At 34.9% G+C, this 21,079-nt stretch overlaps 3 protein-coding genes across 3 annotated transcripts; all 3 read right to left on the bottom strand.

Moving 5' to 3' along the window:
- Window positions 1-8,490: 8,490 nt before the first annotated feature.
- Window positions 8,491-12,456, bottom strand: LOC142632021 (cytochrome P450 736A117-like). The gene is made up of 2 exons (XM_075806444.1): window positions 11,394-12,456; window positions 8,491-9,305 (listed from the first exon to the last, which is right to left on the bottom strand). Exons 1-2 carry the CDS (start codon window positions 12,330-12,332, stop codon window positions 8,694-8,696), a joined length of 1,551 nt encoding a protein of 516 aa, XP_075662559.1. The 5' UTR covers window positions 12,333-12,456; the 3' UTR covers window positions 8,491-8,693.
- Window positions 12,457-14,422: 1,966 nt separating this feature from the next.
- Window positions 14,423-15,480, bottom strand: LOC142632997 (uncharacterized). Its single transcript, XM_075807294.1, has 2 exons — window positions 15,039-15,480; window positions 14,423-14,913 (listed from the first exon to the last, which is right to left on the bottom strand). Exons 1-2 carry the CDS (start codon window positions 15,478-15,480, stop codon window positions 14,423-14,425), a joined length of 933 nt encoding a protein of 310 aa, XP_075663409.1.
- A 1,453-nt stretch (window positions 15,481-16,933) lies between these two features.
- LOC142632996 (uncharacterized) lies at window positions 16,934-17,938 on the bottom strand. The gene has a single exon (XM_075807293.1). It carries the CDS (start codon window positions 17,936-17,938, stop codon window positions 16,934-16,936), a length of 1,005 nt encoding a protein of 334 aa, XP_075663408.1.
- Between the last annotated feature and the right edge of the window lie 3,141 nt (window positions 17,939-21,079).

The following is a 21,079-nucleotide window of genomic DNA, read 5'->3' as shown; positions in this document are numbered from 1 at the left end:
GATCCGTTCGATCCACGAGCTCTGATCCGCGCCGATCCACCGTCTCCGATCCGAGCTTCGAGTTCCGATCCATGATCCACCAGCTCGGAGCTCCGATCCACAAGGTCCGATCCACGATCCACCAGCCACGAGCTCCAATCCACTATCTGTGTGTGTATCTCTGTTTTTTTTTGTTGAGAAGTGTATCGCTGTGATGATGTCTGTGTGTTTGTGTGTGGGTGTGTTTGTATGCATCTGAGGAAAACGAAGATGAGTAGTTAGCTGGGTTGTTGAGCACGGATAGGAGAGAGAAAAAAAGGAGCCAATGGAAATTAATAAAAAAAGGGATAAACGAGCTACAGTAACCGTGTTAAAATACACGGTTAATGTAGCTCGGGGATGGATTTGCACAATTTTGCATGTTTTTACACCCACTGATGTGTGCATTTTTTGGCTCAAAATGTGTAAAATTGGTAGTTTTTTATGTTTTAGATGATTTTAACTAGACTGGTGTGGATGTTCTAAAATCTCAGTTTTGTTAACTGAGTTAGCACACCCAAAAATCATCCAAACAATGTAATGGCTATGAGCCCCACGAATTTTGGGTTGAGTTAACAAAACTCAGTTTTGTTAACTCAGTTTTGTAAAATCCAAACAAGGCCTAAGTTTTTAGAAAATGGAGGAATAATCCTTGAAAAAAAAAATCTTTTTTTTTTCTTTGAGCTAGGGGGGGCCCTTTTTTTTTTTCTCCTTTTTTTTTTTTTTTTTTTCCTTTAGGCCAAGAGAGGCCAGGCCCCTTGGCTCTCCTTGTGAATCCGTCCCTGACAAATTGTGGCACAAATTATGCCATTTTATTTAGGCACCTGCATAACTCTTTAAATATATCAAACAGCTTCGATACTCACTTCATGGCCAACCACCCCAAGAATAGTTTGAACATGAATATAGTCAGCAAATGGTTTATGTTAAACTTTAATTCATGAGGTACGAACGCAACAGTTGCATCCTAGATGACATCAAATTCAAATAAGGAACTACGGGCGCTAGACACGTATATTGAAAAGAAGTAAAATAAAGGCTGGGCATGAACAGCTTAACGCTAGAAGTTAAACACGATGTGTGTGAGAGAGTTGACCTCCGAACGGAGAGAATCATGGAACAACATATGCTTTTTCAAGAAAAAACAAAATGAATATAAAAGAAAGGGCTATAAATATAATCAATTAACATTGCCTCTTTCTCTTTCTGGATATCCAAATTCCAAAAGTGCATATTCCAAAAAATGTTTTGAATATGGCTTTAGTTTACTCTAGTAAAAGTAGGGAACCCTGTGCTGCTTGGTTTTGGAGTTGCACACACGACACAAATAAACAAGTGCTAATTGTATTAGGATACATTATCCGACTTTGTTAGTATATATATACTATGTTATAGCTTAGATATTAGAATTGTAGTGTGTTGAGAAAGTGTAGTGCTACAAGATTAGTGCAAATACAATAGGGTACTTTATTCTTTGTGTGAGAGAGTCAAGAGTGTATTTAGGGATTGGATCTTGTGAGAGTACTATTGTGCTACCATTGTAATCTCCTTGTTTTATAGTAGAAATTTTTCTACCACCACTGTAGGCAATTGCTGAACCATGTAAATTTCCTGGGTCTATTAATTTCTTCTTTCGTCTTCAATCTTGCAAAAGTGGGTTTATTTTTGAATATTCAATAAGTGTGTAAAATACCTATGAACGTTTAGACCCCTAATTTATAAATTACCAACACAAGCTTATTATCAAACAATGTATGTGCGAAATATGAAAATAAGCTAAATCAGAATTGGTAAAACAATCTAAATCCAAATTAATCACAACCACAACAGCAATTAAAAGATAAAGATTAAGGGAAAAGAAATGCAAACACAAAGACAACACAACAATGTGTTATCGAAGAGGAAACAAAATCCTCGGCGAAAAACCTCTTCACCGCCCTCCAAGTGGTCAATAATCCACTAGAGAATAAAGTTGGGATACATAAATAGCAAAAGACCCTCCAAGCCTAATCTACCCAGTGCACCTAAGCCCTTCAAACTTCTTGCTCTAACAAGGTTACGCCGAACCTTATCTTTTCTAGCTTACTGGATCCTGCAATAAGCCCATTGCATCAACCAAAATGAATTGGTCCCTTCTCAACTGCTTCCCATGTACCAAAATGCCTCCTCACAGATATGGGTATGGTGAGATAAGGATTTGGCTAATGTACCTCTTAAGGATGTAACAATGTGAGAGTAGAGGAATTTGGAGAATCAAAGGATGAAGATTGTGGATGAGTCAATCTTATTTTTCTCTAGGGTTTCTCTCTCAAAATTCTTTCTGGAAGCTCTCCACATTTTGTGGGTATAAGGTTATTTATAGTAGGGTGTGTATGGAATGTGAAAAGTCAGTTACAGCCAAAAAGGGCATTCTGGTGACTCGAGCTCGCGACTAGAACGAGTCGCAAGTTTGAGTCGCGAGCTAACTGCCTGGTCAGCTGGAGGTTTTGTCCTGTAGTGCAACAGCTGGCGTGACCCTTCAGCTCCCCCTGCATGCTTCACACGTGTGCCTCCTTTGGCAACTCGCTAGTCGCGAGCCAGTCACAAGGCTCTTCTTGAATGCACACTTTCTCGCTTTTCTTCACACTCTCTCACACACTACCCTTATATGATTCCCACCTAAATACAGGGTTTCTAAATGTTGAATTACAAGCAAATTTGGCACAGAATAAAGCCAACAAAATGATTGAATAAATTCAACCTTACAATTTTCACAACAATAATTTAATATTCCAGCTTCTTTATGCTCTCTCTTTTTGTAAGTAAGTTTTGGCCACAAATGTTGCTTTCTTGTATTCTTACACCATTTCTCCTACTAGCTGCTATTTCTTAACACAGGCAATAAAAGGTTGAGGTAGGTGGTGGCTGTACAGGAAGATCATCCAATCTTCACATGCCAAATATGAGTAGAGCTCATGCAATCAAACTAGAATTCAACTATAATAAAAATTGTGTGCACCATTTTTTTATGATGACAAATGCATCGAAACCCAAATTGACAACAAGGTGCCAAACATTAAATGTCCTATATTTATTTATGACTCACGAATTGCATGTTTAAATAGAATTAATATAAATAAAACTTAATATCATAGATAGTATATATATTTGCTACCTCACTTTTGAAGTTCACACATCATAATTATTTTATTTAATTGATTTTTAAACCAAATTTTATCACTACAAATGTGTCTCTCTTAGATTTTTGTTGTGTACTTCGGTCCACTTTGGTCCCATTCGGTCCTATTTGGTTTATTTTGTCCACTTTAGTTATTCGTTCCACATTGGTCCACTTCAATCCACATTGGTCATATACGGTCCAATTTGATCTTATTCGGTCAATTTTGGTTCCATTTTGTCCATTTTTTCCCCTTGGTCTCATTTGGTCTTATTCCGTCCCCTTTGGTCTTTTTTGATCCACTTTGGTCCTATTGAGTCCTTCCGCTCCCTTTTGGTCCACATTGGACCTATTTGGTCCCAGTCCATTATGTCCAATTTGGTCCTATTTGGTCCACATTGGCCCTATTCAGTCCATTCAATCCATATTGAGTTAAGCGCCTACATAACTCTTTAAATATATCAAACAACTTTGGATACTAAGGGTGGCAAAATTTGACACAACCCGCGAACTCGACATGACACAACACGAAATTAATAGGTTATGGGTTGAGGTTTAACGGGTTCATGTCATATTCGTGTTAACACAACTGACCCGTTTAATAAATAGGTTGGGTTAGTGTTGAACACATAGAACCCGTCTAGCCATTTAATTAAATGACATTTTTTTAATATACCTTTCAAATTCTAGGTATATAAACTTATCACTAGCGGCACTACATGTTACTCAAGGTGGTCTTTTTTTTTTTTTTTTTTTTTTTGTTAAATACCTTAAAATTTTTGAATTTTAAATTAATATGGGTTGAACTAAAGAATTTCAAAAAATGAAATTTTTACAACATTTTCACAACAGTTTCACAAATAAATCTTAAATTGTAAGTTGTACTGGTTGTTATTGGACAAAAAAGTGATTTTTGTAGTAGGTTCAAATTAGAACTAATAGAAACTGCTCATCTAGGATTTATTGTAAAAGTGTCGTGAAAATGTTATAATCGTAACACTTCTAGAAAATTTCCCAAACAAATACAATTTAGCCCAAAAGCCCAAATCAAATGTTTAAGTGTGTGTTTGGCTCTAAATTAAAAAAGCTAGCTTATTTTACTATTTAGCCTATTCTTGCTACTATTCATGAGTCTCATTGCACTTTTGGTACTATTCATGAGTTCCACTGTACTATTTCAGCTAACTTTTACCTTTATCTACAGTATTTTCAGCAAAAAGTTTTCAGTTTCAGCAAAATAAGCAGATTCCAAACAAAATCTAAGTTGTTCCCAAACAAACACTTAGTACCCTTTTTGTTTTTTGTGGTTATTTTTAAGAAAATGTTTTGGATCCATTCGACAAAGTGATGCTTTTAATATCTATGCAGAGCATAATAATTGAAAGAAGGAAAATATTTTAAGAATCCCAGTTTGTCCCTGTTGTTCACATAATGCTAATAAGCTGTTAACAATGTATCAATAATTGTAGTACAAACTACAAAAGACTTGTAATCAGTATCACATCAAGTGACCAAAATTTTTTTTTTTTTTTTGGAAGTGAATCTAGAGGTTTTTAATACTTTTATATCAAATATTTTAATACAAATTGAAAAAATAATAATAGAATTGTTGTTTCAAGAGGACAAACTTCGTCCACGCTTGAACCATGTTATTATGGATGGATGTGCTTTGTGCCTTGTGCCTTGTGCCAAAATAAAATCAGTGATAAAGTACAATTCATTTCATTATCTATCCCAACCACCCATTGACTTTACCATTACCCATCAAATTTACAATGAAAATATTTATAATGCTATTGTTTCTAGTCTTGCTAACTTGCTTGCTCTCCTATTTGCGAGGAAAGAGATTTCATCTAAGTGTAAGTTTGGCTCCAAATTTAAAAGTCAGCTTATTTTACTATTTAATTTATTTTTACTACTATTTATGGGCCCTATTGCACTTTTTGGTACTATTTATGGGTCCTACTGTACTATTTTAATTAACTTTTCCCTTTATCTACATTAGTTTTAGCAAAAAGTTTTCAGTCTCAGCAAAATAAGCAGATCCCAAACAAACCCTAATTGTGATTTTTAAATCGTGTTCTCAAAAGACACACATTTTCAAATGGCTAGTCTATTAGTGTTTATTTTAGTCTTTGGCTGAATTTGTTGGATTTATGTGATATATTTTGTACATACGCATATGCAGTAAATTAAGTAATGCCTAAATACTTTATTGAATATGATTAATATAACAGTTGGATGCCTAAATTGAATATATTGAATAAACTTATAGTTTACCCTTTATTATTTTGCACCATGAATAAATTTCTTATAAAGAAATCACTTTTATTGCAAGATTAATATTCTAAGCAAAACTGTGTTAACTTTAGTAATTTTCTTTCAGATCATAAGCTATGAGAAAATGTCTCATTTTTTCATCCTAATGATCACGTTGAAATAAGAAGAGCATATTCACAAAGAGGTTTTTGTCAACTTCTTAGCCATGATTTCCCTAAAAAAGAAATTAATGGAGCATTGTGTTGATTTAATACTAATTAGTTTAAAGAATACAAAAATTGGTTGAAATAGATCATAAAAAAGATGATGTATTTTGTTTATATTGTTACTTATTAGGCAAGATGTTCGTAATTGGATGAGATATCAATAGTTTAATGATTGTTTGGTTGTATAAATTGAAAATGATGTAGTTGATAAAATTGATAACGAAACTATCATACATCAATTTCAAAATATAAAAACTCGTAGAATAAAATTTGAAGATTTATGTATTTGCGCTTTTTTGTGATATCAATATATTCAAATTTTATTTTATTAAAAAAATTTTTAATTTAAGTTTTTTAATGATCATACTGAGAAAAATTTCTGGAGCCGCTACTGAAACTTATTAGTTGTTTTGATTTATTTTCTTTGACATATTGTGATTGATTATTTGTGATATTAAGATATGTTTTAGTTTTAAATGATTCTTTGTAATACAATTACTCATCAATTCTGAACTTTATATTAAAAATATTTATTTGTTTGTTTTTTCATAATTTATTTTTCATTTTGATAAAATCTAATAAACAAATCGACGCAACTGACCCGTTTAATAAATGAGTCATATTAGGATTGAAGAATCTTGATCTATTAAATAAACATGTCGTGTGTTGACTTATATAGTCGAATACTCAAAATTAATACTACACGAATATGGCTTTAGTTTACTTACTCTAGTAAAAGCACGAAACCCTGTTCTGCTTGGTTTTGGAGTAAACACATCACGCCACAAATAAACAAGTCCTAGTTGTATTAGGATACATTATCCGACTTTGTTAGTGTGTGTGTGTGTATATATATATATATATATATATATATATACTCAGGTTAGTTCAATGCATTTGGAGTATAAAGTAAAAATTGAATTGAGATCTTTTATATATTTTAATAGTTTTAATTTAAATTTACCATTGAAATCATTTTTTTAATTATCAGTAACAACCGATAACAATCTTTATATATATATATATAATAACTAATAGCCGAAACATTTGACTTTTTGTTAACCGCTCTTTATTGCGCCACATGGCTACATAAATTATTGCCACCATTACATTTAAAAACACTAAACGTTGTAACTTTTCGGGATTTTAACTAACCATGGCCGTGGTTTATCGGTGATGAGCTTGAAAAGCTCAGGCCATGGAGGTTTTGAGAGCAAATATCACAGAAAGGGAGAGGCTTCTCAGTTTGTGCCGTGGATTTTTTTTTTAGTGGTTGGGGGTTGAGGTTGTGGTTGGTGGTGGTGGCTGTGGCTGTGGTTGTGGCCGTGGTTTATCAGTGATAGGCTTGAAAAGCTCAAGCCATGGAGGTTTTGAGAGCAAATATCAGAGGAAGGGAGAAGCTTCACCGGGTTGAGAAAGATGGAAAGACAGTGGGAGAGAGAGATAGAGGGAGAGTGAAAAAAAAAATGAATAAAAAATAATAAAGAAAGAATATTTAAATGAATTGTTAAAAAAAAATAGAAGTTTTGATGTAAGGAATATTGTAAAATGGTGTGGTATATGTTATAAATATAGGTTTTGAGATGGTAAATGCTATTTTTTTTAAAAGGCTTGATAAGAATGCTCTTAGGCATTTGTTTGGGTACCTACCTTAATTTTCCAGCAAAAATGTTTTTGTTATTGAGCAGACATTATAATTTCCCTACATAAGTCTTTTTGTTATTGCGCTTATATATATTATAAGTAAATTTCTAATGTGAAACTTCATTGCATTTGGTGAAATACGATAATGTATCATTTTAGATACTATATTATGTGAAAGCTTGGATTTGTGTTAAAAACACAAGAACTATTTAGATCCTAAATTAAAATATTACGGTTCGGTTAATTTTACTCTAACTTAAACTAAGTGCGGAATAGAGTAAATGCGAGCGAACAAACACAACAACTACTCTAAGTCATATTCATCAAAGCACAGCAGTAAAATGAAAGCTAAAAGAGTAGAAAAAAGAGATGCAAACACAAGATAATACTCCAATGTGTTATCAAAGAGGAAATCGAAGAACTCGGCGAAAAACCTCTCTGCCGCCCTCCAAGCGTTAAATCGATCCATTAGACAATAAATTGGGATACACGAATAGTAAAAGACCCTTCAAGCCTAGTCTACCCAGTGCACCTAAGCCCTCCAAAGTCCTACTCCAACAAGGCTTCTCGGAACCGAGTCTTGTCTAGCTTTTCGGATCCCGCAATGCATCCAATTGCATCCGCCAAAGCTTGGCTTCTTCCAATACTTCTCAGCAGCACCAAAAACTCACTAGACACTCAGTATGAATGTGGTAAGTGTTTGGGCTATCAACCTCTCAAGAATTTGAAAATTGAGAGATAAGAGTAGAGGAAAACTACAATGGATGGTGTAGAGAATTGTGAGTATGACAATCTCACACTCTCAATGGTTTGAGGCTAGGGTTTTCTCTTCTAAAAAGCTCTCTACTCAATATGTTGATAATGATGGTATATATAGTGTATATGAGGATGTAATGGAGCATATATGACAAAATAGCAAAATAGACTGTTTCGCGGGTATCTCGCGGGAAGGCCTTACCTACAAAACACTCGCGAAAACCAGCTGTCATCATCTATCATGACTCATCGCATTCCAGTTATGTGCAAGGCACATGCATCACTTCGTGGGATGCTTAGTCGCGACCTACCTGCGAAAACTCTTCTGTCTTCAAATGCTTGAGTCTTCACACACACTCTCTCTCTATCACACAACCCTTACAATAAAATCCCACAATAAATACATGGTACAAAGATTGAGCAAAATTACAATTAAATTTGGCATGGAATTAAAGCCAACACAAAATAGTTGTAAATCACAACTTTACATTATGTATTTTCAAGTTCCATTCTCAGCAACCAAAATGGAGTGAAGAAAAAAGAGAAACTAAAACCGACAAATTCAAGTATTTATTAGCCAAACTGAACTTGGGGATTCTGCTGCTACTAATATGTATGGCCTTTATATAGTACTAGCCAGAATATGGAGTTGCAATTGCCATAAGGGGAAATTTTCTATGAATGGTTAGACCAGTAGATTCAGTCATGTCCAAATCTTCTCCTCTTGCTCGACCAGGCAATGTCCAATCAAACTTGTGAACAAGATTTGCCAAAGCAAGCTTGATAGTTGTTATGGAAAAGGAAATTCCTGGACAACCTCTCCTTCCAGCTCCAAATGGGATAAATTGGAAGTCATGTCCTTTGAAATCTATTGAAGAAGTTAAGAACCTTTCTGGTTGAAACTCTTCTGGTTCGTCCCATAATGTAGGGTCTCTTGCAATTGTCCATGCATTGATAATGACTTGTGTGTCAGCTGCAATATCATAGCCATGTATTTTGGCATCTTGAATTGAATTTCGGGGAATCAGCAGTGGAATAGGTGGATGAAAACGAAGAGTCTCTTTGATTATTGCCTTCAAGTAATGCATTTTATCCAAATCATACTCAGTTATGTCCTTTTTGTTGCCAATGATCTCTCTCACTTCATTTTGCACATTCTTCATCATCTTTGGATGCCTTAAGAGCTCTGTCATTGCCCAATCTAAGACTGTGTACGTAGTGTCAGTACCAGCAGCGAATGCATCCTATAATAAAAGACGGTAAATATTGAAGACTGCTGTCAATGAAAGAGTTTTAAACCATAGCACAAAGACAATATTTGGAATATAAACTATGGAAGAAGTATGAAAGTTATATTTTTTTTATTCATTTCTTCCTTTACAAAGAATGTCGTCTCTAGATATAGCTAAAGTCAGATGCAAGGCTACAAAAACTAAAGCATCACGTAGTACCTTAGTCCTTAGGTGTCTTCCATGAATACAAGCTAAATAGAAATCATGACTATATATATGTGTCTAGCTTTCATAATAGAATCAAACAAATATTTATGCACTAGGTGGCGTGGGTAAATAGTTACATAAGTACATAACTATCCCTTTACTATTTACGAAACAGACCCTTTTGCAATCAAGGTTATCAACCTCTTTTGGAGTGAAATAAGAGACTATTTAGTATTACTAGTGACCTTCCTTCGTCAAACATTCCAAGTTATTTTCTTTATTATACATCTTTGCTCATTTTGGGCGAAAATATTTATTTCACTTATTACGTATGTATGAATAATGAGTCCATAGACATTTTCAAAAATAGAAGTTTATAGACACATACATTTCCATAACTTGCTCAAATAACAAATTATGATCGGTGAGCAATAAAAATGGTTTTAATACAGATTTATGGGAAAGTGTCATTATGGTTATTAGTCACCAATTATAACTTGTTACCCAGCAAGATGTGAAAAGTGAGTGTGTGAAAGGATGTATGTCTATAGAATTATTCATTATCTTTTACCTCAAGGATGTCCTATTGGTTTTTTTTTTCCCTCCCTAATTGACTTTGTTCAAACTTCCACAACGAATATGCATATTTTCTTAAACTCATACCATAATGTTTTATAGCTGCCAAAGGCTCTCGTTAGCAAAAATAGAAATCATCTATCCAGCTTTTAGAGTTATACTTTATACTTCATCAATGGTAGAATACCATGTGATTGATTTATATTTTCTTTATTTTAAATTTTAGTTATATTATAGGGAAAAGAAAAATTATGTGACAAGTTGTGATTGGTAGAATTTAAAATGCAATATAGAAAATGAGATTGTTCTTCTAGGAATGATGAAATTATCTTTTACCTCTTCAAACATATAATTTGGACATAATCATACTTTCCCATTCATGGGCAGGGCCAAGAGGCCAGTTGCCCCCCTTAGCCCAACCAAAAACCCTCCTTTTAGAGTCGTTCAACAATTCGATTACTAAACATCATAATCAAGTACAACTCTAATAAAAACAAATGAAAACCAAATGTATAAAGCATGTAATTATATTTAAAACCTAGCTCCCTTTGTGACCATGACTCATCTAATAGATTGGGTCTGGTGCTTGGGAAGGAAAAGCCACAATATATATATATATATATATATATACCTTTACCTTTCAAAAGTATTTTAAGTATTCAAATTATTTATACAATAATGTATCATATTTCATAAAAATGAGTAAGTATATACAAAAATGGTTGTAAACTGTAATAATTTATACATTTTATGAGTTTAGCAATAACCATAATGAATTTCGTCTGAAATTTATTTAAAAGTACTAAAAATCATTACATGACAATTATAAGCAAAACTTTGACTATGAAAAATTAAAACACAGCTTATTAGTGTGTGTACATACTAAACCTTAACAAATAAACACTATATAATAGTTATACTATCATTTTAGGGGTAATCTAACATTGAAATGATGTTTAATATTATTCAAACAAGTAGTATTTTACTCTTCAAATTTTTGAATATATATATGTCTATGCGTTGTGCCTTTGCATGGTGTGTGTATTTATATGTCTATTGATTTTTGGAGAGGTATGTATATTAGTTAAAGTGTTAGATTCTAAGACTTTAAGATCTAAATGTATTAGAACTTTAAAGTGTAATGTTGGCAAACCATGATAAAAACTTAGAGTTTACATTTAGGTTGCTCAAAGTGTGTTTATTTGTAAAATTGAAATCGAGTGTACTGTAGGAAGCTCATGAATGCCAAAAACGAGTATGAGATGCATAGACACACAAGAGAGAGAGAGAGAGAGAGAGAGAGAGAGAGATGCTTACTAGCAGAAGAGCTTTAATGCTAACTCTATCAATAGGGAAACCGATCACTTTTTCCTTTTGAATCCAAGACAAAATATCCACAAAGTCACTAAGAACATGATCATGACCCTCTTTCTTCTTAAAATTTAAATGCTCTTCAATTACTCCTTCTAGAAAATCATCAAGTTGTTTAGCCACTTTCTCTGCTCTAGCATCCAAGCCATTGACACGATTCACCCAAGAAAGCCATGGAATATAGTCCCCCACGCTAATGACACCCAACAATTCCACAAACTCCCCTAGAAGCTCCTTAAACTTCCTTCCACCTTCCCCTTCACCATATTTCTTTCCCAAGGCCACCCTACATACTACATCATTAGTGAGCTTTGCAAACACCTCACTTAAATTCACAGATGAAGATGAATCATAAGACTGCTTGATTTTCTCTATCATCAGGAAAGTTTCCTCCTCTCTCACAGTGCAAAAGGACTGAACCCTTTTGTTACTCAAAAGATGTAGCACAAGTATGCTTTTCATCTGCCTCCAATACTCACCATAGGGAGCCATTGACACATCTTTGTAATTGTACAATAGTTTATCGAACATGCTTGATTTGGGGCGGTTTGCAAAGTTGAGGTCTTGGGTCTTCATGATCTCTTGGGCAGCATCAGCGGACGAGACAACAAGGACTGGTACGCTGCCAAAGTGAAGCAGCATGAGAGGGCCATGGCGTTGAGCTAAGGTTTGGAGTGACCGGTGAGGCTGCAAGCCAAGTTGGTGAAGGTTTCCAATGATTGGTAGCTTTGGTGGTGAAGATGGTGAGTTTTTTTTGGTGTTTCTGTTTGGAAGGAAGGACCATTTGAATAAAAGTATGAAGATGAAGGCCAAGATGGTTAAAAAAAAGGGTTGGAGCAACATGGATGTTACATTTGGCACTAAAAATTGCTGGAAATTTGGCATTCTCTTCTCTCTTTTCCGGGCAAGTGTTTTTTTTTTTTTTGGATTTTAAGTTTATGGAGTTTCCGTTGTTGATGTTCCACAAATTTTCAACTTTTATATACATATATATCAAACAGCTTTGGATAATCATGTCGTGTCCAACCGCCCAAAGAATAGTGTGAACGTGAAATTGAATAAAAGTCAGCCAATGGCTAATGATACCACACTTCAATTCACAAGATACGAACGCGACGTGTGGATGCTAGAGCACCTCCAATTCAAATCAGGATTACGGATGCTAGACATGTGTAGTGAAAATAAGGAAAATACGATATGCTAGAGCACCTCAAATTCAATTTGAATTCCGCAAAAATGTTTGAATATTTGATTAATATTCCAGCACCTTATGGTGGTATATAGGTGCGGTTTGGATATAGATTATTGTTGCCTATTTTGCAGATTCTGCGTTTTGTCGTTTTTTTTTTTTTTTCAACGTGTATGAACAGTATCAGATACTGTTCATGAATGTTATTTCACTGTGCAGAGACCAATTTCACTGTTCATGCAATGTAGCTGCACTGTTCACACACTGTTCATAAGACCCACGAGCACTTTATTCAAAAAAAAAATATTAAAAATAGGTCTCACAGTACTATTCACACATTTAAAAATTATTTTACTACAGTGTTTTCAATTTTCAATTTTCAGCAATAAATTCTATCTAAACGGACTCATAGTCTCTTTCTGTAGGTTTTGGACACAAACGTTATTTTCTTGTATAGTTACACCGTTTCTCCTACTAGTTACCGTTGGATATTTGGCTCTTTGGACTTTGGAGGTACATAGAAGTGAGTGGTTTCACTTCAATTTGAATCTTGATTTGATGATTTCTTTGGTTAGCACGACTCTTCACAAAAGAAATTTTTCTCCCATTCTAAGAGAGATTTTATGAAAATTGATTCATGATATACAAATGAAAAGATAAACTACGAGTCTTCCCTTAATAACGTTGATGCAATATCACGAATTTTTATATACATCAATGAGATTATATATATATATATATATCAAAAGATTCAAAACTATTGAAATATATATATATATATATATAAAGTTATATTTCTAAGTTTTGTTCGAATACAATGATGTATTTGAATATTGAATAATAGATGATATAAGAATTAGGGGTGTCCATTGGTGCTAAGATAATTAGTCATTACCACACCACATATGATAAAAAGTTGAGGTTGGTGGTGGCAATTTTCTTTAGTATGTACATAAAAGTCATATTAAAGATATGTTTTAAATATAAATTATATATTTTTGGTGAAATAAAAAATTATTGATATATTTATTTTGGACCCCTTGAGTAAAAATTTCTTGTTGCACCACTATTTGGCACTTGCCTTCTTTTCTTTACATAATTTTTCTAATATTGTGGAGACATTATAATTTCCCTGTATTTTTGTTATTAATGCATATTAAGTAAATTTAAATTATTGTTTCTAAAGTGAAACTTCATTGCATTTCTGTTTAATATTTATTAGGTACTAAAGTCTTTTATTTATTTCCAACTTCCATTTTCATGCCAAAATGGAGTGGATAACAAAGAGAACACTACAACAAAAATATATCTTTACCATCAAGTTGTACACATCATTTCTCATCACTCAATTAGTTGACACGAATTCTATAAAAATAAATAAATAATAATAATAATAAAAAAGTTGACACGAAAGATGGGCATAAACCCAATAAAGAGGGGGCTATTGGGAATTTTCTTTATGTGCCAAAGGATAGGCCACTCGTTACTCTTTCAATTTCTTTCTTTTTGTTTTTTTGTTTTTTTTTATGGGACTTTCAATTTCTTTCTCTGTTTTACTCTCTCTCTCTCTCTCTCTCTCTCTCAGTGAATTTCTCTAGGGTTTCACTTTGGAATCCATGTTGCTATGAGATTTGTACTTTGATTTTCTCACATTGATATGATTTTGGGATATATATATATATATATATATATATATATATATATATATATTTTGATGAATGAATAATTTTATTCAAAGAAAAAGAACTACAAACCAACAGGGGACCCGGCCTCCTTCCTGATAACCTTAACAAGGGCTATTGCCAAAGTCAAATGAACCATACATACTATACAACAAACTCCATTTAGCAAGTGAGTGGGTGGCCTCATTGGCTTCTCTAGGGACCCACCTAAAAGACAAAAAAGGAAGATTGGAGGCCAGAGACTTTACACTGTGAATGATATTCTCAATAGTCCAAGGGGTGTCCATGCCTTGCACTGTGATTGATCTGTAACAAACCTGAGAGTCACCTTCTATCATTACTGGAGCTGAAGTGAAATGCTCAGCAATTTGCACAGCCCATAAATCTGCCTGGAGAGGGAGGGTGGTGTTCACTTTTTTGGAGCAAGTAAATACTAACTCCCCTCTCCAGTCCCTAGCTATGACTGCAACAGCAAAATGATAGGCACCAACAGCAGCGTCAACATTTATTTTAAAAGAGCCATTCCCAGGTTTTAACCATAAAGATGGAACTCTATTGCCACGAATCTGAGGAGAGGATCTAACTTTACGATGCTCTGCAAACAATCTAATTAGTTTGGCTCTTAAATCTTCATAACTGGCTACTCTTCCCTCAAATATGGCCTGAATTGGGCCGGGGTGGACAGCTCGCAATTATCAATCCTTATTCCCCATTGACTACTGAACCACAAAGCTCTAGCTAGAAGGCAATTAATAAAAAGATGGATAATTGACTCATGTCCAGTATCACATAGTTGGCAAATGGTGTCTACATTGGCATCATACCTCAGCCTTTTATCTTTCATAGGGAGACAATTTGTAGCTACTCTCCATAAAACCATCTTCAATCTTTCACGAATTCTGGTCTTCCAAATTTGGCCTCTCAACAAGTCTTGGTTTGGAGGAGGGTTAGAGCTTCTACCAAGCCAATAAGCTGACTTAACAGACAGCTCTCCATACACCGTTTTGGTCCATATCCATTTATCAGAACGGACGTTAAGAGGTAAAGGGATTCGGCAAATTGAGGTAACCGTTGCATCATAAAAAACAGACCTTAATTTGGATATATCCCACCGAGTCTTGCTATGATCCAGCAGTTGTGATACTACTATAGATTCATCCATAGATGCATTCTCACGCAAATTTGGCCGAAAGTGAGGGAGATTTGGGAATTAAGGATCTTCCCATATCCGAACAGAATCCCCACTTTCAATCAAAATACATGCACCTTGAGCGACAAGTTGCTTTATACCCTCTAAGCTTTTCTAAACCGGAGAAATGCTACCAGAGGCTTTATGATTCAGCCAATTGGTTCTAACTTTATATTTTGCTCGAAGGAGATTTATACAAAGGCAATCTTTACCTACTAGGAGCCACCATGCGAGTTTAGCTAGCAAAGCATGATTAAATTCCCAAAACTTTCTAAATCCCAATCCTCCCTCTTTGAGAGGCCAACACAACAAATCCCAGGCAATAGGAGAAGAATAAGACCCTTATCAAATTTTGGATTCCACCAAAAGCACCTCACAATGGCATCCAATTGATCACAAAGCCCCTTGGGAAATTGGAGGACAGACATGGAGTAGGAAGGGATGGCTAAGGTCATAGATTTGATAAGAGTAGCACGGCCTGCCCAAGACAAATTCTTGCTTTTCCAACTACTGAGCTTGCTCTCAATCCGCTCCTTAATGTCATTAAGGTCCTTCTTCCTATGGGGAGTGAGGAATAAAGGGATTCCCAAATATTTTGCTGAAGGAGGGAGTTTGCCTAGGCCCCAATGAGCTCGAATTTGATTGAGGAAATGAGGACTAACCCCTTTGGAAGGCAAAACCCCAGATTTTTCCACATTGATTATTTGTCCCGACCATTGGAAATATTTCCCCAAGCACTCCTTTAAAGAAGATAACTCAGCCATAGATGCTTTGTAGAAGAGAATTATGTCATCTGCATAACACAGTTTAGATATGGGAGGAGCTAATCTTGTGAGCTTTACTCCAGTCAACTTGTGTTGGTTTATTTCTCTATTGATTAGGTGCATCAGCACTTCACTGCCCAAAATAAAAAGATAAGGGGATAGAGGATCCCCTTGGCTCAATCCTCGCTCCGGTTGGAATGCAGGGCAAATTCCTCCATTTGAGAGCAAAGAGTAATGAACTGTAGATATGCATTGCTGAATCAGTTTTGTAAAATGCTCATTGAAGCCAAACACCTTTAGGACCATAAGGATGAAACCCCATTCCATCCTGTCATAAGCTTTTTGAAAATCTATCTTCACTCCTAGGAATCCTTTCTTGCTTTTCATGTGTCTGAAGCTGTGAACAATCTCTTGTGCCAGCACAATATTTTTTGTTATGCATCTACCTGGAACAAATGCAACTTGAGCTGAATCCACCATTTTATCCAGAAGAGGTCTCAGTCTGCCAACTAGAATTTTTGATATCGCTTTGTATACCATGTTGCACAAACTAATAGAACGGAATTGATTAAAATTACATGCACCATTTTTCTTTGGAATTAGCACAATGAAGGTGTTGTTGAATTCTTGAAGAAGTTTCCCATGCCTGAAGAAGCCTTGAACTACCAACGTAACTTGATCCCTAACAATTTCCCAATAGTGCTTATAGAAGAGAGCTGGAAGGCCGTCTGGTCAAGGAGATTTAAGTGATTTAATCCCAAATATCGCCTTCTTAACTTCTTCTCTAGTAGGGATTCTGGAATTTGGGGTCTACTTGACTGATATAAGGATTGAAAATTGGCTTTAAAATACTCTTGGATGGCCTCTCTGCCCGAAATCCAGGAACTGTCCTCCTGTTTGATATCAGAAATGAAGTTTCGTCTCCTTCTTACCAAAGTGGTGAGAAGAAAGAATCTTGAATTCCTATCCCCTTCTTTGAGCCAAATCTCCCTAGATTTTTGCTGCCATTTGAGACTCTCCTTGACCAACCAGTCATCTAACTCAAGGCTAAGGGCAACTTCTAATTCCAAATTCTCTTTGGTAGGCTCTGCACCTTGGACTTCTTCAATCTTTTTCTCCAACACTTTGATTCTTTCTCTGACATTACCAAAATGCTCCTTGTTCCATTTTTTCAGCTCATTTTTAGTGTTTGTTTGCTTCCTTGCTAGCTTAAAACCTTGCGAACCTTCCACTTGTAATTGCCAAGCTTTGTCCACAACTTCTCTGCTTGTTTCATCTTTTGTCCACATAGCTTCGAATCGAAATGGCCGAGCTATCTTTTCATTTTCAAAATTTATGTCCAAAAGGATGGGAGAATGGTCTGAGTTAGTTGCACAAAGGTGAGCGACCCCCGCTTTTGGGAATAGCAGTTGCCACTCTTGATTGCACATGCATTGATCCAATCTTTCTCTTATATTAGCTAGATCCTCTCTTTTGTTAGTCCAGGTGAAGGGTGGGCCTTTAAAGCCCAAGTCAATTGCTGCAGTGTTTGTGATGAAGGTTCTAATGTTGTTGACTGAGCTTTCGATAGTTGGTTTCCCTCCACTCTTTTCTCCAGCATTTTTAATACTATTAAAATCTCCGATCATTGCCCATGGGCCAGAAAAGGTACTAACCATTGATTCCATTAATTCCCAGAATTGTTTTCTTTTAGCTCGAGAAGGTGGCCCGTAGACAAAAAGGAAGAGCCAAGGGGTCCTAGGAGGGTTAGAGCATATTAGAGCTGCTATAACATATCTGCTTGAAAAAACTACCTCTAACTCCATGCCCTGTCTCCATAAAATGGCCAAACCGCCTGAGCAGCCATTGGCATCCACACAAAAGAAATCAACAAAATTTAGCTTTACTCTAATTTTCTCTGCTCTTAAAGCCTTTATTTTCGTTTCAGATAAAAAAAAACTAAATCTGGATTGGAATTACGAATGAGGCTTTTTTTTGTTCTGGTCTCTTACGTGTTTTGATTAAAATGATCCTCTTTTATATTTTTTTTTGGTTCTTTTAGATCAAGTTTCGTGATTGTAATTGAATTCATTTTAGGTTTCTAATGAACTTTTGGTTATCATTTTGTTTGCAGGGAAATTGATAATATGATCAAAAGTTTTGAGAGTGATATGTTGGGTGCATTGCACCATGGGTCCAACCCACTAGTAATAGACATGCTCATTTAATGAGCTTGTCTTTCACGTCTCTTTGTAATTTTCATTGGGTACAAAAGTCAGAAAATAATTTAAGTGAACTTGTTGGAGAAGCTTGCCAAAAAGAGGAGTTGAAGTTATCTTTGTTATGCACAAAAGTCAAGGTAAGTAGGTTGCATTTATTATGAATTGATGTAAAGAATGTGAAAGGAAGAAAAGAAGAAAAAGATAAAAGGAAGGCTATTCGGCAATTTGGTGGTGAAGGTGGTGAGATTTTTTTGGTGTTGCTGTTTGGAAGGATAGAGGACCATTTGAATAGGAGTACGTAGATGAAGACCAAAATTGTTAAAACAAAGGGGTGCAGCAAGAAGGATGTTACATTTGTAACTAAAAATTGCATGAAGTGTGACATTTTCTCCTCTCTTTTTCGGGCAAGTGTCTGTTTAAGTTTTTGGGGTTTCCCTTGTTGATGTACCGCAATGCTTCAAATCTTATATCAAACGATTATTTGAATATTTGTAGCCACTGTAAATTGTCTCAGATGGTACTCGAATGAGATCTAGACGCTTCAAAAGGGCAATCAAGTGAAATGAAATGATTAGCTTGTGAGTCTATCGTGTGGGATAAGACAACCATGATATTTAAATTATGAACGCGACGAGTGAATGCTGGGATACCTTGAATCCAGATAAGGTAGTATGGATGCTCGACACGTAAATCGCGATAGGATCCATCTCAATTATTATTATCCGCAACTTTTTTATGGTAGTATTCTTTCTTTCTATAGGTACGTTTTAGCCACAAATGTTGCTTTCTATGTTGCTTTCTATAGATAAGATTTAGCCACAAATGTCATTTTCTTGTGTTGTTACACCACCTATCCTGCTAGCTGCTATTTCTTAGCAATGGATTTTCAGCTCTTTTGACGTTGAAGCACATAGAAGTGAGTTGTTTTACTTCATTTTAAAAGCAATTATTAAGTGATAGTATGATACTCTCTCCTCTCATATTTATGTTTATCTCGTTAATTAAATTTAGTTGAGTTCACTATAAATATGAAAGGAAAAAACACTAGATTATCACTTAATAATTATTTTTGAAATGAAGAAAAACCACTCACTTCTATGTGCCTCCAAAGTCAAAAGAGCCGAAGATTCATTACAAGAGAAAGTGACACGTCACGGTATTCTGAGTATATGGAACCTAATAATTTTCCTTGATTTTAATTTTAATTTCCTTAAATAGCACGATTCTTTAGAGACTAGAATTTTTCCCATTCCAATAGAGAGAGTTTATGAATAAAATTGCCAGGCATTGTTTTATAATATTAGTTTCATCAATTGCAAATGATATATGCATATTTGAAAAGTTAATTTGAGAATATAAATAAGTAAAAATTCACATTTTTTAAGAATAAAATCTCATCCAAAATAAGTTCGAACAATGTTTATTGGAAGGGTTCATAAATGTTTTGGAAAATCCTACTTTGAAACATATCAAATTTGGATTGTATCAATGGAATTTGGTTAAAAAGTTGCTAGAGTGATGAGGTTATGATCTACTTAAAGATGATAAATTGATAATTTTTTGCACATGTCTTTTACATCATAATGAAATTTTTAGTAAAACTTGTCTAATTTGGAAGTAGACATCTAGAGTTTTAAAATGGACATACATTGGACCCTATTGAGATTTGAAATATGCTAAATTTGGTTATTTGAAATTTGAGACAACTGAAAGCTCGGATTTATGTTAAAACACATGAGCTTGTTCAAACCCCCAAATAAAAAATACGACTAGATTGTTTTTACTCTAACTTAGATTAAATGCAAAATAAGAGTAAATGAGCGCAATGAACTGATAACACTACCATAAGTCATATTCATCCATCATTAACAATAAAGAAAAATTTTAAAGGATAGGGAAGAGAGATGCAAACACAAAATAACACCGAGACGTATTATCGAAGAGGAAACCGAAGAACTCAGTAAAAAACCTCTCCGCGATCCTTCAAGTCGAAATCGATCTACTAGAGAATAAAGTTAGAATACACGAATAATAAAAGACCCTCCAAGCCTATTCTACCCCATGTAATTGAGCTCTCCAAGCTCCTACTACCAACTGACTTCTCGAAGCCTTGTCTTATCTAACTTTCTGGATCTCGCAATTCAGCCCGATTGCATCCGCCAATGAATGACACCTTTTAATACTTCCCAGCAGTACCAAAATCTCACTTTACACTCAGTATGGGTGTGTTAAGTGTTTGGACTAGTAACCTTGCAAAGATATAGAGATGGAGAGGTAGGAGTTGAGGAAAACCATAAGGAAATGTGTAGATGATTATGAGTATAACAATCTCTAACTCTCAAGTGTATTTTTTAGGGTCTTCTCTCTGATAAGGGTATATGGTATGGGTAAAGATTTGGTAAAGTAAAACACAACTTTTTGCCAAACAAAAAGTTTCGCAGGTCCTTCGCAAGTTAACCTTACCCGCGAGACAGATGTGAAAAATCCAGCCTAGCATGACTCTTCATCTTCCAGTCATGTGCTTTACACGTAACTCATTTTGCTTCTCAAGAGACCGTTGCGAGCTAGTTGCGAAATTTACTTGTTCAACTTTTGAAGCTTGATTCT

The sequence above is a fragment of the Castanea sativa genome, chromosome 4 (genome assembly GCF_040712315.1).
Source record: "Castanea sativa cultivar Marrone di Chiusa Pesio chromosome 4, ASM4071231v1".
Taxonomy (NCBI): Eukaryota; Viridiplantae; Streptophyta; class Magnoliopsida; order Fagales; family Fagaceae; genus Castanea; species Castanea sativa.
The sequence above is the reverse complement of the archived record's forward strand: the minus strand, read 5'-3'. Positions and strand labels throughout refer to the sequence as shown.